The following is a 21,258-nucleotide window of genomic DNA, read 5'->3' on the forward strand; positions in this document are numbered from 1 at the left end:
ATTTCTTGTTTGACTTCGAGGATTAAAGTTGAGGGAATTTGAGTGTTGGGTGTGAAATGGGAAAAACACAAAATTTCTGCTTTATTCCTGCTTCTTTTTTTTTTTAAAGGAAGCTTGAGTTATTCGTGAGTAAAACTTAGGCTTTGATTTTTATATTTCGTTAGTCCTCTAAGGAGCAGACATTCTGCATATTTAAAGGGAAAACTTGAAAAGTGATTTGGATTTTTTTTTTTTTTGCACATGTACACTCAGAAAACTTTACTAGACTTTTAGCAATGTTCCCATTACCACCACATCTGGGTTTTCTCTTTTTCTTCCCTATTTAAAAAAAGTCCTGCAGTCATTCAAGGCCTCTAGTAGAGAGTTAGTCTAAAGGCAGCGGAGGAAGGCCCGAGGCTGTTGGCAGCTGTGCTCTGCAGGCTTCGTTCATTCCCCCAGGTGCCACTTACTGGCTGGGGGCTGGGGAATCACCAGAGTATGGTGGGCAAGCTCCCTGTGATGGGCTCTGCTCCTTTCCCATTGGGAGAAGGGAGGAGGGCATGTGGAGACATCAAGATACAGACAAGAAAGCCAGGGACAATGGCTGGGAATGGAGCTGAGGAGAGAGTCCTGGGCATTTCCTGCTGTTTGTCTGAGTCTACTTAGCTCCCAGGACTGATTGTGCAACCGGGGCACCCCGGGTTACTTTGGGAAACTTAGCTTTAATGTTAACTGTTGCCACCTGAGAAGTGACCACAGAATTTTTCTCTCTCTCTTTTGAACGTTAGAGCTCCACTTAAAGATCAAGGCCAGTGCTGCATCTTGTTTTGAGAATGGTCTGGGAGACTCAGAGCTGTCATAATGCTGTGGGGGCCAGTATTAAGGGTCTTGAACTTCAGTAACAAATACTGGGATTTAGAAAAGGGGCACAGAAACACTGGGGAGTGGTTCATGTTCTGTGAATATTCCTGAAGACTAGGTGGAACAGGGCCACGGTGGGAGGGAGTAACCCAGACTCTCTGTTCTTTTTTTTTTTTTTCTTTTTCTTTCTTTCTTTTTTTTTCTTTTAAACTTTCCTCCCCTAAGTTTTAGATGCTTCTGGATGTTCAATGCTAGCACCTTTACAGACTGGAGCAGCTCGATTTTCTTCATATTTACTTTCAAGAGCAAGAAAAGTGCTGGGCTCCCACTTATTTTCTCCCTGTGGTGTTCCGGAGTTCTGCTCCATATCCACCAGAAAGCTGGCGGCCCACAGCTTTGGCGCATCCATGGCGGCAATGATGTCCTTCCCTCCCCAGAGGTATCACTACTTTTTAGTGCTGGACTTTGAGGCCACGTGTGACAAGCCGCAGATTCATCCTCAGGTAACTGTTGCATCGTTGCTTCAGCAAAGATGGGGTGGGCAAGGAGGGAGGGAGGATAGACTTGCTTTCTGGGACCCAGAGGAAGTTTCTCATGTCTTCTTGGCTTTTAGCTACTCATCTGGAGTTCCTGCCTAAGAAGCAGGACTTGACTCAGGCATCCTAGGGTAAGGTAGACCTGAGAGGTCTTTGTAGAGAACTGGGCACACTGTTTCTCTCTGGTCTCAGCCTTTGGGAATCAAAATGTTTCCTTCTGTCCCATCCTTCCTCTCTCCTTTCCCTTCCCTCCTTCCTTCTCCTGCTACTGCTGCATGTTCTTTTAAGGAATACTGTGTTAGCCTCCAAAATGGCTCCCAACGATACTTACGTCCTGATATTCCCACCTTTGGTAGTTCCCCCCTCCTACAATGAGTGAGAACTAGCCCTGCATAACCAACAGAATATAGTGGAAGAGACATTGCGTGACTTCTGAGGCTAAGTCATAAAAAGCATCACAGTCCACCTTGCTCTTTTGGATCAGTTGCTATGGAAGAAGCCAGCCACCATGCTTTGAGGATATTCAAGCAGCCCTGGCGAGAGGCACATGTGTACTGGAACTGAGGCTCTTAACTAAAAGCCAGTACCAACTTGCTGGTCATGTTCCTTGGCACTGTCTTGGAGGTGACTCTGCTACCCCCAGTCAAGCCTTCAGATAACTACAGCCCCAGTGGACATCAGACGTCAACCTCAGGAGAGACCCTGAGCTAGACTGACCAGCCGAGCCACTCCTGAATTCCTGGCTCATCAGAGCTGTGGGAGATAATAAATGATTATTGATGTTTTAAGCCACTAAGTTTTGGGATGATTTGTTATACAGCATTAGATAACCTGAACAACCATTGCTGGTCTGTTGGAAAGGAAAATTTCTTTGCTTGCATTTTTTTCTTAGTTACCAACTGTGTTCGGAGATCTTTTACCTTTTGAGGCAGTGCTGCTAAGAAGCTTGGATTAGCAGCAGAGAGACACGTGTGCTAGGTGATATTGGATTGCTTGGTGTTTGCTTTGGGGGCCTGATTGGGGGCCGATGTGGCAGTGCCTTGTAGTGTGGGGCCTTGGGTATGCCTGACTCTAGGACTGGAACTCTTCCCTGTAGGGCTGGATTATCAGGTGGGTAATTTGGGGGTGTGTAGACATGTGGGTCTGGGAGTAGCTTTCAGTAGTAAGAGGAGGAGAAGAGGAGAAGAGGATTGTAGCAGCAGGCACTTGGGAGACAGGGAGGTCCATTCAGAGGTAAACTGGGTTCATTTCTTATGGTTGGTTTTTTTTTTCCAGGGAGGGGTTCTATCTTTAGGTTAGTAGATTATTTTCCATAAAGCAGATACCACAACCCTTTTACCTTTCCCTTTCTCCTTTCCTGTTTGTTTCCTGTTCTCAAAGTAGTGGTCTGCCTTTGGGGGAGGATTGGAATCAGGCCTGCTGAGGCTTGGGAAGACAGGCGCTGGATGAGGAGAGCTTCCTTGGGGAAGGAACTTCGCATGAAAGGGAAGACGGCTTGGGGGCAGCCTGAGCCACACTTTCTTTCTCAGCCTCTTGCTCCTACCTGTGCTGTAGGGTCGTCTTCTCCACCTCCCCAAACTACTGGAGATTCTGTGGTGGGTGTACCTGGGTGGTGGGTGGGAGTTTTGGTTATGTAGATTCTCTTGGGTTGAGAATCAGGGAGCCATACCCCAGTATGCCACATTATTTCCCTTGCTGATGATTTCAGTTGCTGAGCAAGCCTTAGTAGGACCTGAGTCTAAAACCTAACACGTTGCTACTGCATAGGATTCATCCCTCTTCTGAAGCCTCATGATTGCCTGGCACCTTCTTGATGACATTTCCTGCTTTCTGCTTCCTGGCACATGCCTATGTATATTTGTTTCTGAACTTTTCAGTTAGATTATAAGCTGAGATAATTATGTGGCTCTGTTCTCTTGTCCTACAGAGGGTCCTGCCAATGTTACTGAAGGTGAAACTTGATTCATGTCTCAGTTTGGTCTGTTAGTATCACCTTTCATCTCTCTGTCAAGGGCACTGTGCTTTTAATTTTTTGTTTTTTTTATTTATCTATTGCAATGCTGAAGATATAATGCAGTACAGATTTAAATCACTTGTGTCACCAACTTCCTTCCTAGACTTAGGCACCAGGGCCTTTTAGACCTAGCCTGAGGTTGGGCTTCCTGCTTTTTACCAGGGTCTGAGCCTGATTAAAGTTTATCTCCAGAATCAATGAAACCTGATGATGTGATTCCAAGGGCACTTAAGGAATTGGCTGTCCTGGTTCATTATTAGCAAAGCATTAGCTGTTACTTTAGAGAACTCAGGAAGAAGCATTTGCTGTCTTGCTTATCTTTAAAAGGCAAATACGAATGATCTTGGAAATTATAGACCCGTTAGTTTACTGTGATTCCAAAGAAGATACTTGACCTGATCGTCAGATAATCAATCAGCAAACAGCTAGAAGAGCATAGGGTACTGAGTAATAACTTATATGGGTTTGTGAAGAAGAGCAAATCCTGTCAGATCAATCTAACTCCTTGCTGTGACATAGTGATGGATTTGAGTGGATCTAGGGCAAGTGATGAATGTAATGCATCTCTACTTCATTAAGCCTCTACAATGCTGTGATCAACAGGTAAGAAGGTGAGTTTGGGGCCAGACAGCTCTGTTGTTGAACTACCCACTGGACCACTCTCAGGAAAGGGATGGGCAGCTTAGAAGTGGCTTGAGACTTATTGTTATTGGCAGCTTAAAGCTCCCCCCGCCAACCCCACTTTCTTCTAAAAAAAACCCTTCCCTAAAGTTTGCATGTAGCAGGGTCCTGAAAGGATTCAGAGAAAGGTTGGAGGATGGATTGGAGAAGTTGTCAGTCCCAGATAGGATAGTGTCCTTCCACTGAGGTCCTCATAGGTCAGGTTCTCATTATAGCCTCTATTGTTTAGATCTTTTGGTCAACAAGGGCAGTGGAGAAATTGGAAAAGCTCAGAATAAGAGGAACAAAAATTAGGGAGCTCAGCTTGGTGCTCTGTGATGACCTGGATGGGGGGAAGGGGGGAAGGGAGGTCCAAGAGGGAGGGGATACAGGTATCCATATAGCTGATTCACTTCATTGTACAGCAGAAACTAACACAACATTGTAAAGCAATTTTACTCCAATAAAAAATTAAAAAAGAGGAACAAAAATTATTAGAGGCACAAAAATAAGACTTAGAAAGAAGAGAAACTGAATATGGTTTTAGTGACTGATTTCTTGTCCAGACTTGGAAGGAGTTGTTCCAAGGAGTATGATAATAACTTGCTCTTCATTTTAATAAGGACAAAAAAAGAATATAAGTGGAAGCAGGAAAGATTGAGATTTGAGATGAGAATGAACTTCTAGAAGAGACAGTAAAAGGACTAGAATATGGTGTGCAGGTTAGATCAGCCCTACCTAGCTCTCTCAGACCCTCTTGATGGCTGTCCACTTGACAGAGATACTTTGTGGACAAGATCTGTGTGCCTCCTGGGGGTGTGCTTGGACTGTGAATCAGAACCACCCCGGCTCCCCTGCTGCCTGGCTCCCAAGAGTTGAACACTTGAACACAGTGCACTTCTGATTCTTTTGGGAGTGTGTCATACTCCTCAGTTGCATGGGAAGCAGTAACAAGTTTTGGGCCAGGGCCTTTCTGGAGGCTTGGCATAGGGTTCATTTCTCTCATCTGTGTCTGCTATTCAGAAATCCCTGAGTCAGCTTGTTGGGACTATCCAAAAGGAATGCCACCATGCAAACTGACAGGTGCAAGCTCTGTTGTACTTGAGTAACAATATTGGTTGTAAACATGGTAAAACATCTGGTATTTCCCATTTGTCGTAATTTTTGCTGTTTATTTTTGTACTCTGTTCAGCTCACTGAAACTGGAGTGGTTGGTTTGCCAGTAACAGGCTTTCACCTTTCTGGTATTTGCACTCATTTTGTTTTACACATTTTGATTCAGATTAACATGACAGGTATTGGTTGAACATGAGACCGTTTTTCGTTTGAAAATATTTTTTCACTTAAATGTTAACTTAGGTGGATTAAAATGTTTTCGAGACTCAAAATTTGAGGAATACAGTTCCTTTCTTGCTTTAGGAATTGTTTCCTGATATGGAAGTAGGTTTTTATCTGGTTCGGAGAATCGTGGCTGCTTTGTCCTCGGCAGCAGGAGTTCATGTTGCTCATTTTGGTGTGGGTGTGCATCGAATGCTGGTGGCTGTGACTCCGAAGCCCAGGGAGCAGCCTGAAAGCTTTGGTGGGAACTTTAATTGTGCAGCTTTAACCTGGGGGCAAGTTCTCTCACCACCTCAGTGTTCAGAAAAGACCAAAGCAAATGTAAGTGAGGAAAATGAGGTGTAGGCCACAGCATGCGGGGAGGAGGAAGTAACCTCAGCTGTCCAGATGGCCAGGGAGGGGCGGCCTGGCGCTCCTGTCTGGGAGCACATGTCCTGGCTGCCGCCTCCCCTGCCTCCCTGAGTTCGTCCATCAGACTCCATCAGGCTCCGAGGTACAGCCTTTTTCTCACTGCTCTGCAGCAGCCCCGGTGACTGTTTTCCTTCTCATCTGTATTTAAGTGCCCACAACTTTGGAGAAAAATGACCTTTGGGGTTGAGGTTTTCTAGTGTTTGGTCTTTGTCCACAGGGGCTTTTTTTTTTTTTAAGGAAACCTTGAAGAATCTCCATCTGCATTTTGAGTTAGAACTATGAGTAAAGGCGTTTCTTTTTTATAGAAAATTGTCCAGATGCCGGGTTATTTTGGGAGGGCAGGGTGGGGGGAGGGTTGGTGGTGACAGGAGAAGGGATAAAATAGAAGAGAGGCATTTGGAGGATTTCAGTATGACTTGAAGCTGGCTCCTCATCATTAGTCTTTTGTGAGAGAGACATTTTGGAAAACTTCACAGGAAATTGGTTAAGATCCCTACAAATCACACTATATTGATTCCCTTCTCCCTTCAAGGCTGAGAAGCAGGAGCCCCCTACCCCCTACTCTCCCCCCACCTGATACACACACATTGCTCTTTGCTCCATATTCGGCTTCTTCCCCTCTCCTCTTGGTTCCTGTACTTTGCAAGTGGATGGAAAGGCCATTCCCTAGAGAAAGAGCTCACCTTTCCCTCCCCATTCACTTGTCCCGGTCTAGGTTCCTCCAAGGGGTCGGGGTCGGGTTAAGCTTTTTTTTGTGTGTGTGTGTGTGTGGTACGCTGGCCTCTCACCGCTGTGGCCTCTTGCGTTGCGCAGCACAGGCTCCGGACGCGTAGGCCCAGCGGCCATGGCTCACGGGCCCAGCTGCTCCGTGGCATCCCCCCGGACCGGGGCACGATCCCCCGTCCCCTGCATCGGCAGGCGGACTCTCAACCACTGCGCCACCAGGGAAGGCCCCGGGTCAGGCTTTTTAGCGGAGGACCCAGTTGTTGGGTGGTGGTCCGTCTGCCTGTGGTCAGTCAGCCCCGCCCCTTCTTCTGTACAGACAGGCCAAGGCGCTGACGCTATTCTTCTAAACTGGGAAATGAAATGCAAAACCGACGTTAATGTAACATTATGGTTGAGATTAAATGCACCAAAATCAGGAAATTCAAAGTTATGCTTCCCACAGCAACTATAACTCAGCCTCATCTGGTGTGTGTAGTATTTTGTGTTAGTGTGGATGGTGTTATATGTTAAGACATTAAAGTTAACACCATAAGCAGAGCACAAAATGCTTGAGGGGGCTGAGTTATGATGACTGTGTGAGCCGTAAGTGTTCTTGCATAGGCTCTCGACTCCTGGAATAATTTTTCCCCTGCCCATCAGACCAATTATTGCCTTTCTTATCTCTGCTTTAACACATCTCTTCTTTCAGGGTCATTGTAAGTGAATTCCTCTATCGGTGGCCAGTAATGGGTGGGCATGGGGCAGCCCACTAGGCCCTTTTGTCCTTTTTGTTGCTGCTTCCATAAATGTGGTGCCTCCCCCACCCTTTCCTGAACCCCCTCCACAGGCTGCAGTTTCCTGGTGGTCCCTCATAGGGATGGGCCTCCCCTGGCTCTCACTGTGGCTCCTCACTAGTGCTCCCTGAGTGGGACAAGCATTTGCCCCATTTGCCGTGTCCGGAACTTGACCCTGTTGTAACTTCATGTGAAAGCTGAACGGCCCTTCTTTATTTGGAGCAGACACAGCAATGTAAAAGTAAAATACACATGTCGGGGAGTGGAGCACTGGTGCATGGTGGTGCTGCCACGTGTGTTTGGCATAGCAGAGGTACGATCGAAGTGGGTTTATTTGCTATATTCAGTCTGCTTCTCTCCCTTCCCCAGGGTTTACACCTTTAATCTGCCGTAGTGTGTAGTTAGGCTATGGAGTTGCCTTGGGGTGGGACCAAGGAACTTTCCTTGGGGAGCGCTGGGTCACCGTAACAAAGTCACCACGTAATTTAGTGCAAATCAGAAGACATTTCCCCCAGCCTCTTATTATCCGGTGGCCTCCCCAGGGCTGAGACAGCAGTTGGAATGCAGATTTTGTTAGACATGGAGCTAAGGTTGATGGTGGGGAAGAACTCTAAAGAATAGGGCCATTGATAAATGGTGAATGAAATTAGGGACTATTAAACAGTGACACTGAGCTCCCTTTTAAGGTTTTTGTTGGACATGACAAAACCAACCAGGTCAGTAAAGGAACGGGGAGGACTTCATGGTAGCCACCTTAGAGGCAACAAAAAGGCCTCCTTTTACTCTTTGGATGACAACTTCAAGCTCTATGTTAGATGCTGGGGCATAAAGACAAGAAATGATCCCTACCCTCAAGGAGCTCGTAGTCGAGGAGGGTAGACAGCCGCGTAACTGCTGTGAAGCAGCGTGATAAGTACCGTGGCCTGGGTGAGTACTCAGTACAGTGGGCGCGTAGAGGAGGGGACTGGTCAGCCCTGCTCACGGGTGGGGGAGGGGTTGCACAGCTTCCTGTTGAGGGAAAGTCAGGAGGCCGAGAGGGCCAAGTGGGCTGGAGGGCTCTCAGAATTGCTGCAGCAGGAATGAAAGAAGGCACTCACAGAGTAAGCCAGGACCAACTGAATGAAGTCTGAAAAACCTGACCTGCATCGCAAGCTCGTTTGTGCACGAACGTTGAAAATGAGGAAGAGGGAGAATGAAGACTTTGAACCCGGCAATTTTTTTTTTTTTGCCATGCCAAGCGTCTTGCAGGATCTTAGTTCCCGGACCAGGGCTCGAACCCGGGCCCACAGCAGTGAAAGCGCCAAATCCTAACCCCTGGACCACTAGGGAATTCTCAGAACCCGGCAAATTATTTCACTGTTTGGCTAGTAGGATGGTCTATATCGGTGATATGGCATTTCTCACGTTCAAGCTCTTATTGGGATGCCGCAAGTGAGAGTACAGAGGCTACAAGAGGTTTAAGAGAATTTTAGCTAGTAACGTGTGGGCCAAAAGGGTGAGGGTCAAGATAGAAATATGTGAGCTGAGGCCCTGAGGCGTTGTCAGGGAGCTGCCCCTGAAGGTAGCACTGGGCTGGGTGCAAGGTCTCCAGGGAGAGAGGCAAGGGCTAGGGAATGACCTGACAGCCAAGTACTGGCAGTTTGGGTCTGGATCTGCTAGGCATCCCTTGGGAAGACCCCCTTCCATAGATCAGGGAGGTTTATACCCTTCAAACAGATAAACGGCCTGCTGACTAGCATTGAGAAACAGAAGGAAGGAGGGAAGGATTAATGAAGAGGCAGGAGAGCCTGGATGAGAAGAGATTTGCTACAGTGGAGGTGACTGGAGGGGGTGGGAGGTGAGGACGAGCTCTCCCTCAGAGCAGGAGCAACAGGTAACACAGCCACAGAAAGAAAACCAGTTAGGTCAGGAAGGGAGGAGGGGGAGTGCAATCCAGAGGAGCGTTTAGGGTTGGTCCGTGGGCTTCACTTCTGCCCCCATCCTGTTTTGTTTTTCCTCTCCCCTCTGTTGATTACATTTCTTACTTTGTAGACTGAAATCAGTTGTCTGACATGAGGAAACTGATATTAGGAGATGCTTCCTCCATCTCTGTGTCTTGTTGCGAAAAAGGGTCCTGCATCATTTTGATTAAGATGCCATTGGAATGATTATTTTTTATTCCCTTATCCTGGGTGTTCACAATACTTAAAAAGCCCCCACAGTCATGCATTTATGTGATGAGGTTTGAGCTCTAGCTGTGAAAACTGAGTCATTGCCTAAAAGCCTGAAACAAGAGTGTTCCCGGATTGACACTAGCCCCCCAGGCTGGCAGGTCTGCAGCAGAAGGGTGAGCAGGTTAGGACAGGCAGAGAAGGTTTGCATGTGTTGAGTGCTACCACAGGCAAAGCCCTATTAGGTGCTGGGAGAATCAGAAAGGAGGGAGGTAGACTCTAGAGGGGGAGTCAAACATCAGGGAAGCCCCTAAGCTGAAGTGAAGGTGCCTTGGAACGGGCTGCTGTTTAGGCCCTGCACCTGCCTGTAGCTGGCCAGTGGGAGATCTTGGTCTGTGTTAGCAAACGTCTGTTGCATGGGCTCCACTTCTGTTCCAGTGCTATGGTCTAGGCCTGGGGAGGCCCTTCCAGCCATGGGCTCGTCTGAAGGCTAAATGCTGGCAGAGGCTCTCACTGGAAGATGCCGATGTTGCTTAAAGGAGAAGAAGTGCAGAGTCCACAGTAAGGTTGGGGGCAAAATTGGTGACCCAGAAAAGGAAGTGTGAATGTATTGTTGAGTGGAAGAGAGGAAACAGAAATAGATATCATAAGCCAGAGTTCACGGGAATGGAGGGAAAAGTGTTCAAGGGGTTAAACATGGGCAGAGGGAAACTGGTTAGGAGGCATTACTTGAAAGTGGGTTAGTGGGTTGGACTAAGGTGGTGATGGTGGGAATGGAGAGGAGTTATGTGTTGTAGCCCTTAGATGTGCTGGGAAAGAAACAAGCTTGAGAACTGTGCTCTTAAGTAGCTCATAGCTTTTTTGGGTACTTGTGGGCTCTGGTAGTCAGTGGTGCTAAGAGATTTGGTAAGGAGTGGAGAGCGAAACCTATGGTTGTCGTAAGTGGAGTGCTCTGCGCTGAAGGTCCATGTCAGGTACACCTGACATAGGTCAGCTTCTTAGTGGTGATGTAGGCCATTACTCCTCTAGGGTCTGTTTGATGAACTGTTTGGCCGTTGGCCTTTGGGAGGTAGGTAGTGATGGTTGGGTAGTTAGGACGATAACTGGCTGAAAAGCTTGGAATCTTGCTCTCCACAAGTGTGATACAAACTGAGGGCCATGGTTTGAGATTGCGATGTCTGAAATGGAGTTCAGGGACTCTGTATTGTTCACTGTCCACCCCCACCCCACCCCCAGCACTTGCAGATTTGAATGAAGGCCAACTGCTCAGCTGAAAGGGATTGGTAGTTAGTTGGGGATGGAGGAGGCTGGGACTGATGAGTGGGAGGAAACATGCCATTTTGATAAGGTCTGCTTTCACTAGAGCGGTAACATGACTAGAGGGACAGTGCTAGGGGAAGGCCTTAAAGGAAGTTCATGGCGATGGTGTGGAGTGTAGTGAGGCATCTCCAGCTTGGGGTCTCAGGATATCGTAGGAATTGCTGTGATCCCGCTTTACATCCATGGCCAGTGTTAGGCCTTTCTCAGGACCAGGGGCAGAAAAATAGCTCCTGGCTTATGTCTGTAATGAGAGGTCTTCCTTGGAGACCTAGGTATCCAGTCCTGCTTTTTGGTTCATTTGTACAGAAGGAAGGTGTTTTTTTTGGAGAGAATAGTATGATGAGTGCTCTGTTGGGTAGCTGATGCCCTGGGTCTTGACGGCATTCTTAAAGGGAGCAGGCATTGCTGTGGCAGGAAGACCTCTTGCTGGCTTTCTAACAGAGATGTGTCAACTTGCTCTACAAAGTTCTGGGATGTGAGATGCCAGCTCTTCCTCCCCTGGATCTTGGCGGCCAGGAGAAATAAATGTCTGATGGCAGGAGCCGGGAGTGGTTGGCAGATCTAAAGGGCTCACTCAAGGGGCTTGAAAGTGGGCCAAGCAAGGGTTTGTTCTGAGAGAAGAGCTGAGAACCTTGCGCTCTGATTCTCACTCGTCAGTATCTCTGTGATAAGGAGTTAGTCACACAGATGTTCTAGATTACACCTTTGCTATTCAAAGTGTGTCCGAGAACCAACAGCATCCCCTGGGATGCATCCCTGGGAGCTTGTTAGAAATGCAGAATATCAGGCCCTACTCCAGCGCTAAATAGAATCTGTAGTTTGACAAGATCTTCAGGTAATTTAAAGTCTGAGAAGCACTGCTCTACTCTAGACCAGTGGTTCTCAAACTTCAGCAAGTATCAGTATCAGCTGGAAGCCTTTTAAAACACACTGCTGTGCCCACCCTCAGGGTTTCTGATTCAGAAAGTCTGGGGTGGGGGCCAGGAATCTGTATTTCTCATAAGTTCCCAGGAGATGGGATGCTGCCTGTAAGGGACCATGCTTTAAACCACTGACCACCTTAGCTTTCTCGTCTATAAAGTCGGGCAGTAATACCTGCCTCCTTTACAGAGATGTGGGCTCCGATGAGCCAGTGTGTGAGAGAAGTGTTCAGGCAGTGTGGGATGTCCGTCTTTTTTGCTCACTTACTGGTCAGTGATTTTGAAAATCTGCCGTCATGGCAGCACATTTGTTTCCCTGTCCTGGCTTCTAGCCGTCAGGTACACACAGAGAGCAGGGAATCTATGAAGCACCCCAGGGGGATTCAGTCTTCTGTGAAGAGGCCAGCAGCCCCTGGGGCTGTGGATGGGGACTACTGCGCAAGGCTTCCTGAAGCCCAGCCAGCCTCTCTGGGCTCCTCTCCAGGTTGCCTGACCAGAACCCGCTGTCCGCCTGAGTGGGCCTGGTCTGTCTTGATCACCTGTTATTCACCCCCGGCTAGTGGATCTTCAGTGCGGTATTTGCACTGATTGGAAAGATGGTCTTTGTCAAACCAAGCCTCTGATTCATCTTGTGATCCTGAGCATGTTACATAACTTTCCCCACCCTATTGGGTGATTAACTGAACAGGCTTTGGCTGCATGTGCCCTGGTCCCTGAATGTGGACTCTCAACCTCCAAAGTGAGAGGGAGCTCAGGTAGAGGCTGTTCTAATGAGAAGCGATATAGCAGAGTGGTTAGGAGCATGGTCTCCTAACCACTGGACTGGACCCTCTGGATCTGAATCTGGTCTCTACCACCTACTAGCAGTATGACTCGCCTTGAGCAAGTTACTTGTACTCTTTATGCTTCAGTTGCCTTATTGGCAAAATGGGATTAATAATAGTATCAATCTTATAGGCCTATTGGGAGGATAAAATGTAAGAGCTTAGAACAGTGCCTGGCATGTAATAGCTATATGTATCAGCTCTTGTTAGTAGAATTACTACTAGTATTATTTTGACTCATGGCCTCATGGTGAGCTTTTGGGATACAGCAGGTGGCTGGGAGGCAGGCCCTGCTTCTCTGGGGAGCATAAAGGGAGCCTGCAGGCCCTCTATCAACATGTAGATGGGAACGCAGCACTATCCAAAGAGATTTTTTCCTTCCACTGGGATGGTAAGTTGGACTTCGCACCCTTCAACTTCCCTGCCCTCCTATAGTGCTGCCTCTGGGGCACCTCTCCTGCACAGAGATTTGTTTAAATAAATTCCATGACAAATGTATGTAAACAGATAGCTACAAAGAAATCATTTGGTTGTTTGCTGCCCTGAAGGGTCAACTTCACAGAGGCCACTAATATCAGAAGTTATTTACAGTTGAGTATCTAGAAGTATTTGAACTGAGGCTGATTCAGAGTCATGTGCGTGTAGAGGTAGACGCAGGCTCGTACACCCCTGGGTGAGGATGCAGTTTCTAAGACTTTTGGTCTCCTTCATTTATTGGTATTATATATTTTTTAAAAATTCAGATTTCAGTAAAAGTAAATTATAATTCACTCTGCACCACCCCCCACCCCCCCACCCCCCGCCATAAGGAACAGCAGTGTCTATTTTCAGCCTCTTTTCTACATTTTAATTGCTCTGGGGTCTATGGGAATGGGTGAAGACGGACATGTAGGTGAAAAATCAGCCTTTTAAAGCTCCAATTTTTTACCCTTCCTTGTCCTGAAACTTCGAGCATCAGCTCTCATCTGTCAAAGTGTAAATCAGCAATTAAAACCCAAACAGCCAAATGCCAAAGATGACCCGAAGCACAAAGCAACTGACAAACAAGTCCGGACAAATCGACGGGTAATTTATAAGCTTTGCCCTAAAATCTAATTATTTGGCAATTCGAATTTGCAGCCAGCCAGGGCTCGGCAATAAATTTAACCCGCCATAAATTATTTAGGAGCAGACTGTGGTGTAAATCAAAACCACGAGTGTTTGTTTAAGAAATAAGCTCCTTGTGCATAAAATGTCTTTTTTTTTTTTTTTCCAAAGGAGAAACTGTTAAGCAAACCATGTTCCCTCCGTTGCCCAGTGCAGCCCTCACTTCTCCCTCTCAACTTCCCCTCCTCCCTGTGGCCAAGAGCCTCTTTGATCCCTTGGAGAAAGGGCCTGCCTTTCCATGGAACTTTTATTGAAAAATCATTGTCTGGATAAAACCCATGTTTTCACCAGGTACTGCTTTTTCTGCCTTGCTATGTGATGATGTTGCTTTTGGATTTTATCAGACCTTTCTCTGCAGGGGTGCACAGTTTTTGGACTAAAGAGTCAGTGGATGTAGAGAAGGGCTAGATTAGTTGTTACCATCTCTAAATTGAGGGAATGCCAGTTCCTAGGTTGAGGGGGGAGCCATGAAGAATGATCTGCCCATTTTAGACAGGACCGTAGAAACATCGGCTCAGGCAAAGAAGAGTCTGTGCTTTGGAGAAAAGGTCTGTAAGAATGCTACACTGTTAAACCCTCTGGCCCGTTGTCAAGAAATGCCTAACCCAAGTCCCTTCTGCTTAAAATCCTTTTGTTGTTGTTGTTGTATCTTTGAATATAATCTTATCACTGCAAACACTTTAGCGTCAGGGAGTCTGAATACCCCGAAAGCGACCTACACATTTATTTCTTGTAGTCTACTGATCGTGCGTGTGAAATTTCATTTGAAATGCTGTTGCAGTTTTGTCCTCAGTTTATCAAGAGAATCACTGGGGTTCCTACTTAAGCAATTTTAGAAAGTAGCTGCATTTGAAACCTCTGCTCCAACTGAAACTTCTACTCACTTAAAAAGGTAAAAGAGTATTTGCTTGGTGCTTCCTTTTAATCTCTCTGGCTTCCCTTCCCTTTAAAAAAGAATTTGCAGCTAGCATTTTATTGATTGAGACAGCAGATACAATAGGTTTAGAACCATGGATACTTTGAAAAATCCAAGTTCCAAGGCTTTTGTGCTTAGTTATCAAGTCGTGGCCACTTCCCATCAACCATCAGCAGACCAGCTTTTTGTGGTTATGGTGCTCTACCCTTGGACAACCTAGTAGTGCAGGTAGCGGTGGATGGTGTAGGGTGACAAAACTATCCCAATTTTACAAATTCCTGCTCCAGGAAACTGTGGTCCCAGGCAAACAGAAAACTGGGATGTTGGTGGTTTGTAGCAGTTGAGGGAGGATGGGAGACCACTTAGAGATGAGAGGTAGAAAGTAGAAAGTATCAATACTTTGGAGCGATGTATATCTGCATTTGAATCCTGGCTCTACCACCACCAACCATCACTTCACCTCTCTGGTCCTGTGGAGAACTCTGGGAAAACAGAGAATTTTCTGTTATAGCCATGCGCTTGGCTTCTGTCTTGCTATTTATCAGCCCCTTCATGTGTTTACTCACCAAAAGCAGAGAATGAGGTCTGTGTGCTGGAACAGACCTGGGTGCTAGAGATGCAAACTGAAGGCTCACAGTTCTGCCATCTCCGAGCCCAGAGCTCAGCGCCATCTGTGTCCCTGCAGCCATAGTGGAGTCTTTTCAGTAGCAATCCTGCAGGACTTTCTGCCTGGATGGTCCATATTCATCGCTCTTGTAACGCAAGAACAGCCTTTCTTCCTGGGAGATAGGAGTCTGAGCTCCTTAAAGACAGCCTTTCAGACTAAAAGAATCAGATCTTTCTTGACCCTTCAGATTTTGAAACCTGTTAGTCCTACTCTCTTTAAGTCTCATTTTCCCTATTTGGAGTCCCAACTCTGTCCGTTACTAGCAGTGTAACCTTGAGCAAGTGACAACTGCTTTTCGGGCCTTAGTTGTTCTGTAAAATAGGGGTAATAGTGACTCCCATCTCATGAGTTGTTAGGTAGATTCAATGCGGTCATTCCTATTGAGCATTTAGCAGAGTGTCTGCCACATAGTTAACAATAAATGGAAAGAATGAAATGATTCCATTTTGTGTGTGTCTCCGAGGGTCTTGGGGCCAGCTCCTCTCTACCCCTTGCCCAGACTCCGAGCACCTCAGACAGAGGAGCCGCATCTCATTGTATTTGCCTCCATGTCCACACCCAGCCCCTGCCTGGTAGGTAGTAGGTGCTTAATAGTATTGGTTTATGACCTGATGGTGATGACGATATGACTTATATTCCAGGGTTAAAAAGGGTAAGATAAGAAAATACATTTGAAAGCACACTGTAATAAAAAAGCATAACACTGGGTATGTCGTTCCACTAAGATGTTTATCGTAGTGCATTGTTCATCACTTGCTCACGTATCTTTTCTGCCCTCTAGTTCGAGTACTTCTGCAATGCAGACTACATCTTATCTCTGAATCCCACTCCAACTCTTGTCCAGTGTCCTACACAGAGTAGATGCTCAGGTAGTTTAATTGAATGCAAATGTCATACAAAAGTAAGGAATTGAGAAATTATTATTAGCGTTGGGAAAGAGGGCTGGTAAATACAGAGCAGTTCTTCTTTCCTTCATGGTGCTACCTTTACACAAGCAGACACTCAAATGTTCCTTTAAAAAAACATGTTCCCAGGGGAATGAGGAAATAGAAGGAGGGCAGAGGAGGAAGGGCAGAAATAACAGTTTCATGATCCGAGCACCTGCCCCTAGAAGCTGGCACTTAGGGCACATCTGCACAAGCTCTTGGGTGGAATTAATGTGATCAGCTTAGAGTTTGGGGGTTCCCGCCCTGATTCATTGTCAGCTGAAAACTGTTGAAGTGTTTGGCATACCCAAGGTGTATTAGCTGCGGAGTTTTGTCATCTGGTACAGATTGGGGCTCCTCTCCTATGAATGGGCTGTTGGGGCCAGTGTTTTGAGGCTCTGGGCTTGTCTGGGCAATATGGGAAGGTTAGAAGTATCTAAGTGAGGTCCTTACTCTTCTGACTCCCCAAAGGGTCATCTATCAAAAGTTCCTCTTTTGCATCCTCAGTGGCTCAAAAGAATATGCCAGTGTGTAAGGTCATTGTTACAACAGCTGATGGTGGTGCTGAGGAAGGGCCCCTGCAAAGTCGTGTTCTGAGATTGGCCCTGTTCCTGGTCTTGGAGGCAAGGCTTGGCTGATGGGCATGCACCATGGGAGAGGTGTTCAGGACAGGTCCAATTTGCTGTGTTCTGGCCCCCAGGCATTTCAGGGGTCACTCCTCTTCACATGGAGCCGAGGCTGGCTTGTTCCCCCTCTCTGGGAGGGTCATACTTAGTGTGAGCACTTAGGTTGGCTCCATTTCCCCAGGGGTGAGGAAGCCAGCAGCAGGAAAGATTGAGCTGCAGCAGGGAAACCCAAAGGCCAAGTTTTAAGAGTATCTGTTGGGGATGCTGACTCGGTGCTGGTCAGAGTGGGAGCTGAAGCGCTTACTATTTTACAATAAATACTAATAAAATTCTAGATCTATAATAACATTTCAGATCTCTAAAACAAACCATGTGCTTGTAAAAAAGTGGAAAGAGATCAACTTTAAGCCATAAATTCTTGGTAATAGAGGGTTTTTTTTCTATTTATGTTTGATAGATATTTTTGTTTCCAGAGGAATGTCAACTCCTAATTTCATAATGTATCATGGGCTTAAGAAAATTGAATTTAATAAAAGCCAGAGATGAATGGCATCCTTAAAGGTCCCAACACTTGTCTTTATTAGCAGGACAAACTGCAGGTCTCCAAACACTGCTTCTCTCCAAATGAAAGTTTAAATGAAAAGTACAGTTGTGTCACAGGTTAAATTTCATTGTGGGCCCAGCTAACATTGTTAGTGAGGAGCTGGCTGTATTTGTTTCCTTAGACACCAGGGCAGCCAAACTCACCAGGCTACGGAGGTCTTTCTGTTGGGGAAGTGTTTCTCCTACTTAGCGGCAGAGGAAGGATATATCAGAAATGGGCCTGACTCAGATGAGCCCCACCTCAGGGTTAGCACTTGGAAATCTTGGGTATCTGATTTCAAAATACACATTGGGGACCCAGTGTGTATTTTCTGTGTGTGTGCCTCAGTTCTGTTTTTCAGAGCCAAACTCTCCTCTCTGGCCTACTTCCTAGTGCGGTGGGAGGAGAGGCATTACCTAGTTTAAGCAGCAGCCTGGGCTTCCTCTCTGTTCCCTTCTGCCTCAGTCTTACAGTCTTTCCGCCCTTCCTATCTCTGGGGGCTCCTGTCAGCTTCCCCATCTTTGGGGGCACTCCAGGGAGACCAGTCAACCAGAACCTTTGAATTTCTCAGTCATGAAATCTGGCTGCCTTGATTTGTTCTTCAGTCCTGCTGTGATGTGTTGGATAAAGATGCTTTAAAAATGAGGCCAACAGAGCAGGTATGTTTGGTGGGGAGACGCCAGGCTGCCGTGGAATATCAGGGAGATGGGCTGTTTCTCCTTCTGTCTCCCGGCTCATCCATTTCCTTAGTGCAGTCGGGTGTCAACGGCTTCTGTGTTGTCTCTTCAGGCTGTCCCTGGAGAGAGCCAGTTTGCCTTGATTTTAGTGATACTGGAAAGGTCCGCACCAGAACGGGGGACCTGGGATAGGGATGCCACTGGGGCTGACTGTGGTGGCCACTGAGTGGGCAAAGCCCCCCTCCTCTCTCTGCAGTGGAGGCCTTTTTCACATGCTAATTTTACTGGGAGGATTTTGTTTTTTTTTTTATTTATTTTTATTATTTCCTATTTGTCTCTTCCAGATGTTTTCAGGGCAGTTTTTTTGTGTTGTAAACTAATTCCATTCATGTTTTAAAAATTTATGAAAGCGCTAATAAAAATGTCAAAGTGGTAAAAATGTTAGCTTTTCCTCTGCTTTGATTAAATTTTGCGAACTGTTTTTGAATATTAAAAAGCACTCATTTTTTTTATTCTCTCTCCTGGCTTTCCCTCTTCTCTCCAGCATGTGCGTGCTCTCTCCGGCCCTCTCCCCACTCTGGCGTGTTCCTCCCTTCCCAGGAGCGATGTATGAGGCGGGCTGCACAGCCGGCGTGCTGCAAGCCTGTTTGCACACCAGGACCTTGGTGCTGTGCATCTCTATTAAATAATGGAGACAAATTAATCGTAGAGACACCAAACAAATTGTCACTCCTCCTTCTCTTCCATTACGTTCCAGTGGACTGGGAAGGGCTGGCTAAGTGATTGGGTTGGGGGGGGCAGGGGGAGAAGCTGAGGGGTGGGCGTACTGCCTGAAAGAAAGGTGGGAGGGCACTAACTCTTATTACTCTTATTCAGTTTTCCTCTTCAGTATCCCCTTTGGCCCCTTTGGCTTTATTTATTATTTATCTTTTTTATTTCCTTTTGTAAAAACTAATGAAACTCATCGGCTCTGTTTAAACTTCATATATGGAAGTCTGCATTAGTCTGATGGCTGGTTATTTATGTGACTGGAGACCCAGGCCCATTCCAGGGCAGGGACCTGGGCAAGAGGAAGGGGGTCCTACTTTTAGGGGCTCGAGTGAGCAGGCCTCTGCTAGAGAACCAGTTGGGGAAATCAAGGCAGATGTTCCCACTGTCTTCCCTCCCCTTTCCAGAGACAGTGGGAATGGTATATGTGTCGAGTCCCTGGAACCTGTGAGGATGTTAACAGCGGGAGGGTTAGGATTATAACTGAGCTGGCACCATCTCACTCAATCTTGGGTTTGGCCTGGCAGGAGCTAATGAGTCCAAAACACTCCCCCATTCTTGACTCTGAGTTATTTGAAACGGTTAGTTAAGAAAAACTCATTCCTCCTTTTCTGTGCCTTTGCCGTTCCAGGAAATCATCGAGTTCCCCATCCTGAAGCTAAATGGCCGGACCATGGAGATTGAGTCTACCTTTCACATGTATGTCCAGCCCGTAGTCCATCCACAGCTTACTCCTTTCTGTACAGAGGTAAGGGCCCTGGCTGGGCAGCAGGGGTTGCTGGGACGGGAGCTTGGGGATCACTGGTGCTCTATACTGGCTGCTTAGGTCTTTTCAGTGGTTAAGGCAGGTGTGCATTGGACCCAGTCAGCTTTTTACAAAGCCTGCCACTCCCCTTGGACCAGTGTGGTCATTGGGGGACCCAGGGAGAGCAGTGGCACAATCTGTCCCAGCTTCCCCAACATTTTCCCTTCCTTGTCATCCCTCCCCTTCTTGGTGACCAGGTACTTGGAATTTAGGAGCAGGGTGGTGCCTCTGGGGTTCAGCTTCTTTTCAGTTCCATTTCCCTTAGGGCCCTTGGCAAGAGGTGAAGATTTCAGCTTCTTGGAAGCAGAGGTTATGTTCAGGCTTTCTTAGCTTTCTGGTGATGTTTTTCTGTGCTTGAGCAAAGTGGTCCTGTGTGAAGCATTGGCTGAATTTGTGGGAAGCACAGCGCTATCACTGAGGAAAGACAAGAGCAGTCCAAGTGGGGTATGAGGACAGCCTGGCTGAGGCTGAAATGTCCTTATCCTTATCCTAGGCTGGTTCTGTACTCGGCCACCTTGCCAACAGGTTAGTATGGCCCCACTTCACAGATTGTGAAACCGGGACTAACTGAGATCTTGATACTTGCTGGAGGCTCAAAGAGCCATCGGCAGAGAGGAGGTGCCCCTGAAGAGTCTGGCTCCCAGGACTCTATGGAGAGGCCTTCTATGGCTGCTTTTCCCTGCGGTGCATTGTGTTATTTACTCTGTGGTAGCCACAAGCTGTGTGTGGTGGAATCACTGGTCAAGTGTGTGTGGTAGAGGTGATGGGAAAACATGAGCGTTTTTGGAGTCTTAAGCATTTGGGGTGAGAATACATTAGAGACTTTGTGCCTTCATTTAGAGACCTACTTTCTTCATATGAATGAAACAGGAGGAAAGAAGTTCTTGAGTAATCCCGAAACAATCCCTTTGGTGTGGAAGGGGCTGGGGAAGGGCCTGCCTGCACTGCTGGGGGTGCTCAGTGGGCTCTGAGACTGACTTAGCCCAAATATGAGTCTAAGGGTCTCTCCAGGGCTGGATGCCAGTGACCCAGGTGGGCCTTTTGTTGTAGGCATCCATCTGCCAAGGTGTCTAGTCTCTCAAGCCTTTTGTTGTTCCAACCAATGATGTTGAGGCTCTTGCTTCCTCTGGGGTCAAGAGGTACATACCTTCCCTCTTTCCCCTGGGAATTACCTATACCACTAGGGGGTGCTAATCTGTCCTGTTTGCCCCTTTTGAAAAAAATCATCATTTTAATGATGATGAAAATCCCCTTCCTTATGGGAAGGGAAGGGAAGACTTCCCTTAAACCAGCCAGATACCTGAGCCCTCCACTGGCCTGAAAGTGTAATGTCCTCTTATCCTTTTCTTCCTCTTCCATATGTGTGACCTCCCCCTTGGGGGCTCCAGTTCCAGCTTGCTGCCTGGCATAGACAGGCAGGCCTAAATTTGGGGAAGTTGCTACTTGTTTAGGAATGGAGCAGAGCGTTGCTGGAACTCAGCCCTGGGCAGGAATGGATGATTGAGAATATTGGGAAAAGGGTTTTTTTTCAGAGCAGGGCGGCTGCTGCTTCTCTTTTGGGGAAGGGGAGGAAGGATTGTGAGCCTTTTTTTTTTTTTTTAAATTTATTTATTTAATTTTGGCTGCATTGGG

General features: G+C 46.9%; 1 protein-coding gene across 6 annotated transcripts in view; it reads left to right on the plus strand.

Annotated features, from left to right (window-relative positions):
• ERI3 (ERI1 exoribonuclease family member 3) overlaps positions 1 to 21,258 on the plus strand; it is a 127,202-nt gene that overhangs the window by 13,751 nt on the left and 92,193 nt on the right. For 4 of the 6 annotated variants that reach the window (XM_082661091.1, XM_082661090.1, XM_082661092.1 and 1 more), the window contains exons 3-4: positions 1,066 to 1,343; positions 19,453 to 19,569. In XM_082661091.1, coding sequence (XP_082517217.1) covers positions 1,089 to 1,343; positions 19,453 to 19,569 — 372 coding nt within the window. In that variant the 5' untranslated portion in view covers positions 1,066 to 1,088. The remainder of the gene's footprint in view (positions 1 to 1,065; positions 1,344 to 19,452; positions 19,570 to 21,258) is intronic. The other 2 variants (XM_082661093.1, XM_082661094.1) reach the window with 1 other exon arrangement.

Source organism: Grampus griseus, assembly GCF_964374135.1.
Source record: "Grampus griseus genome assembly, chromosome: 1".
Classification (NCBI taxonomy): Eukaryota; Metazoa; Chordata; class Mammalia; order Artiodactyla; family Delphinidae; genus Grampus; species Grampus griseus.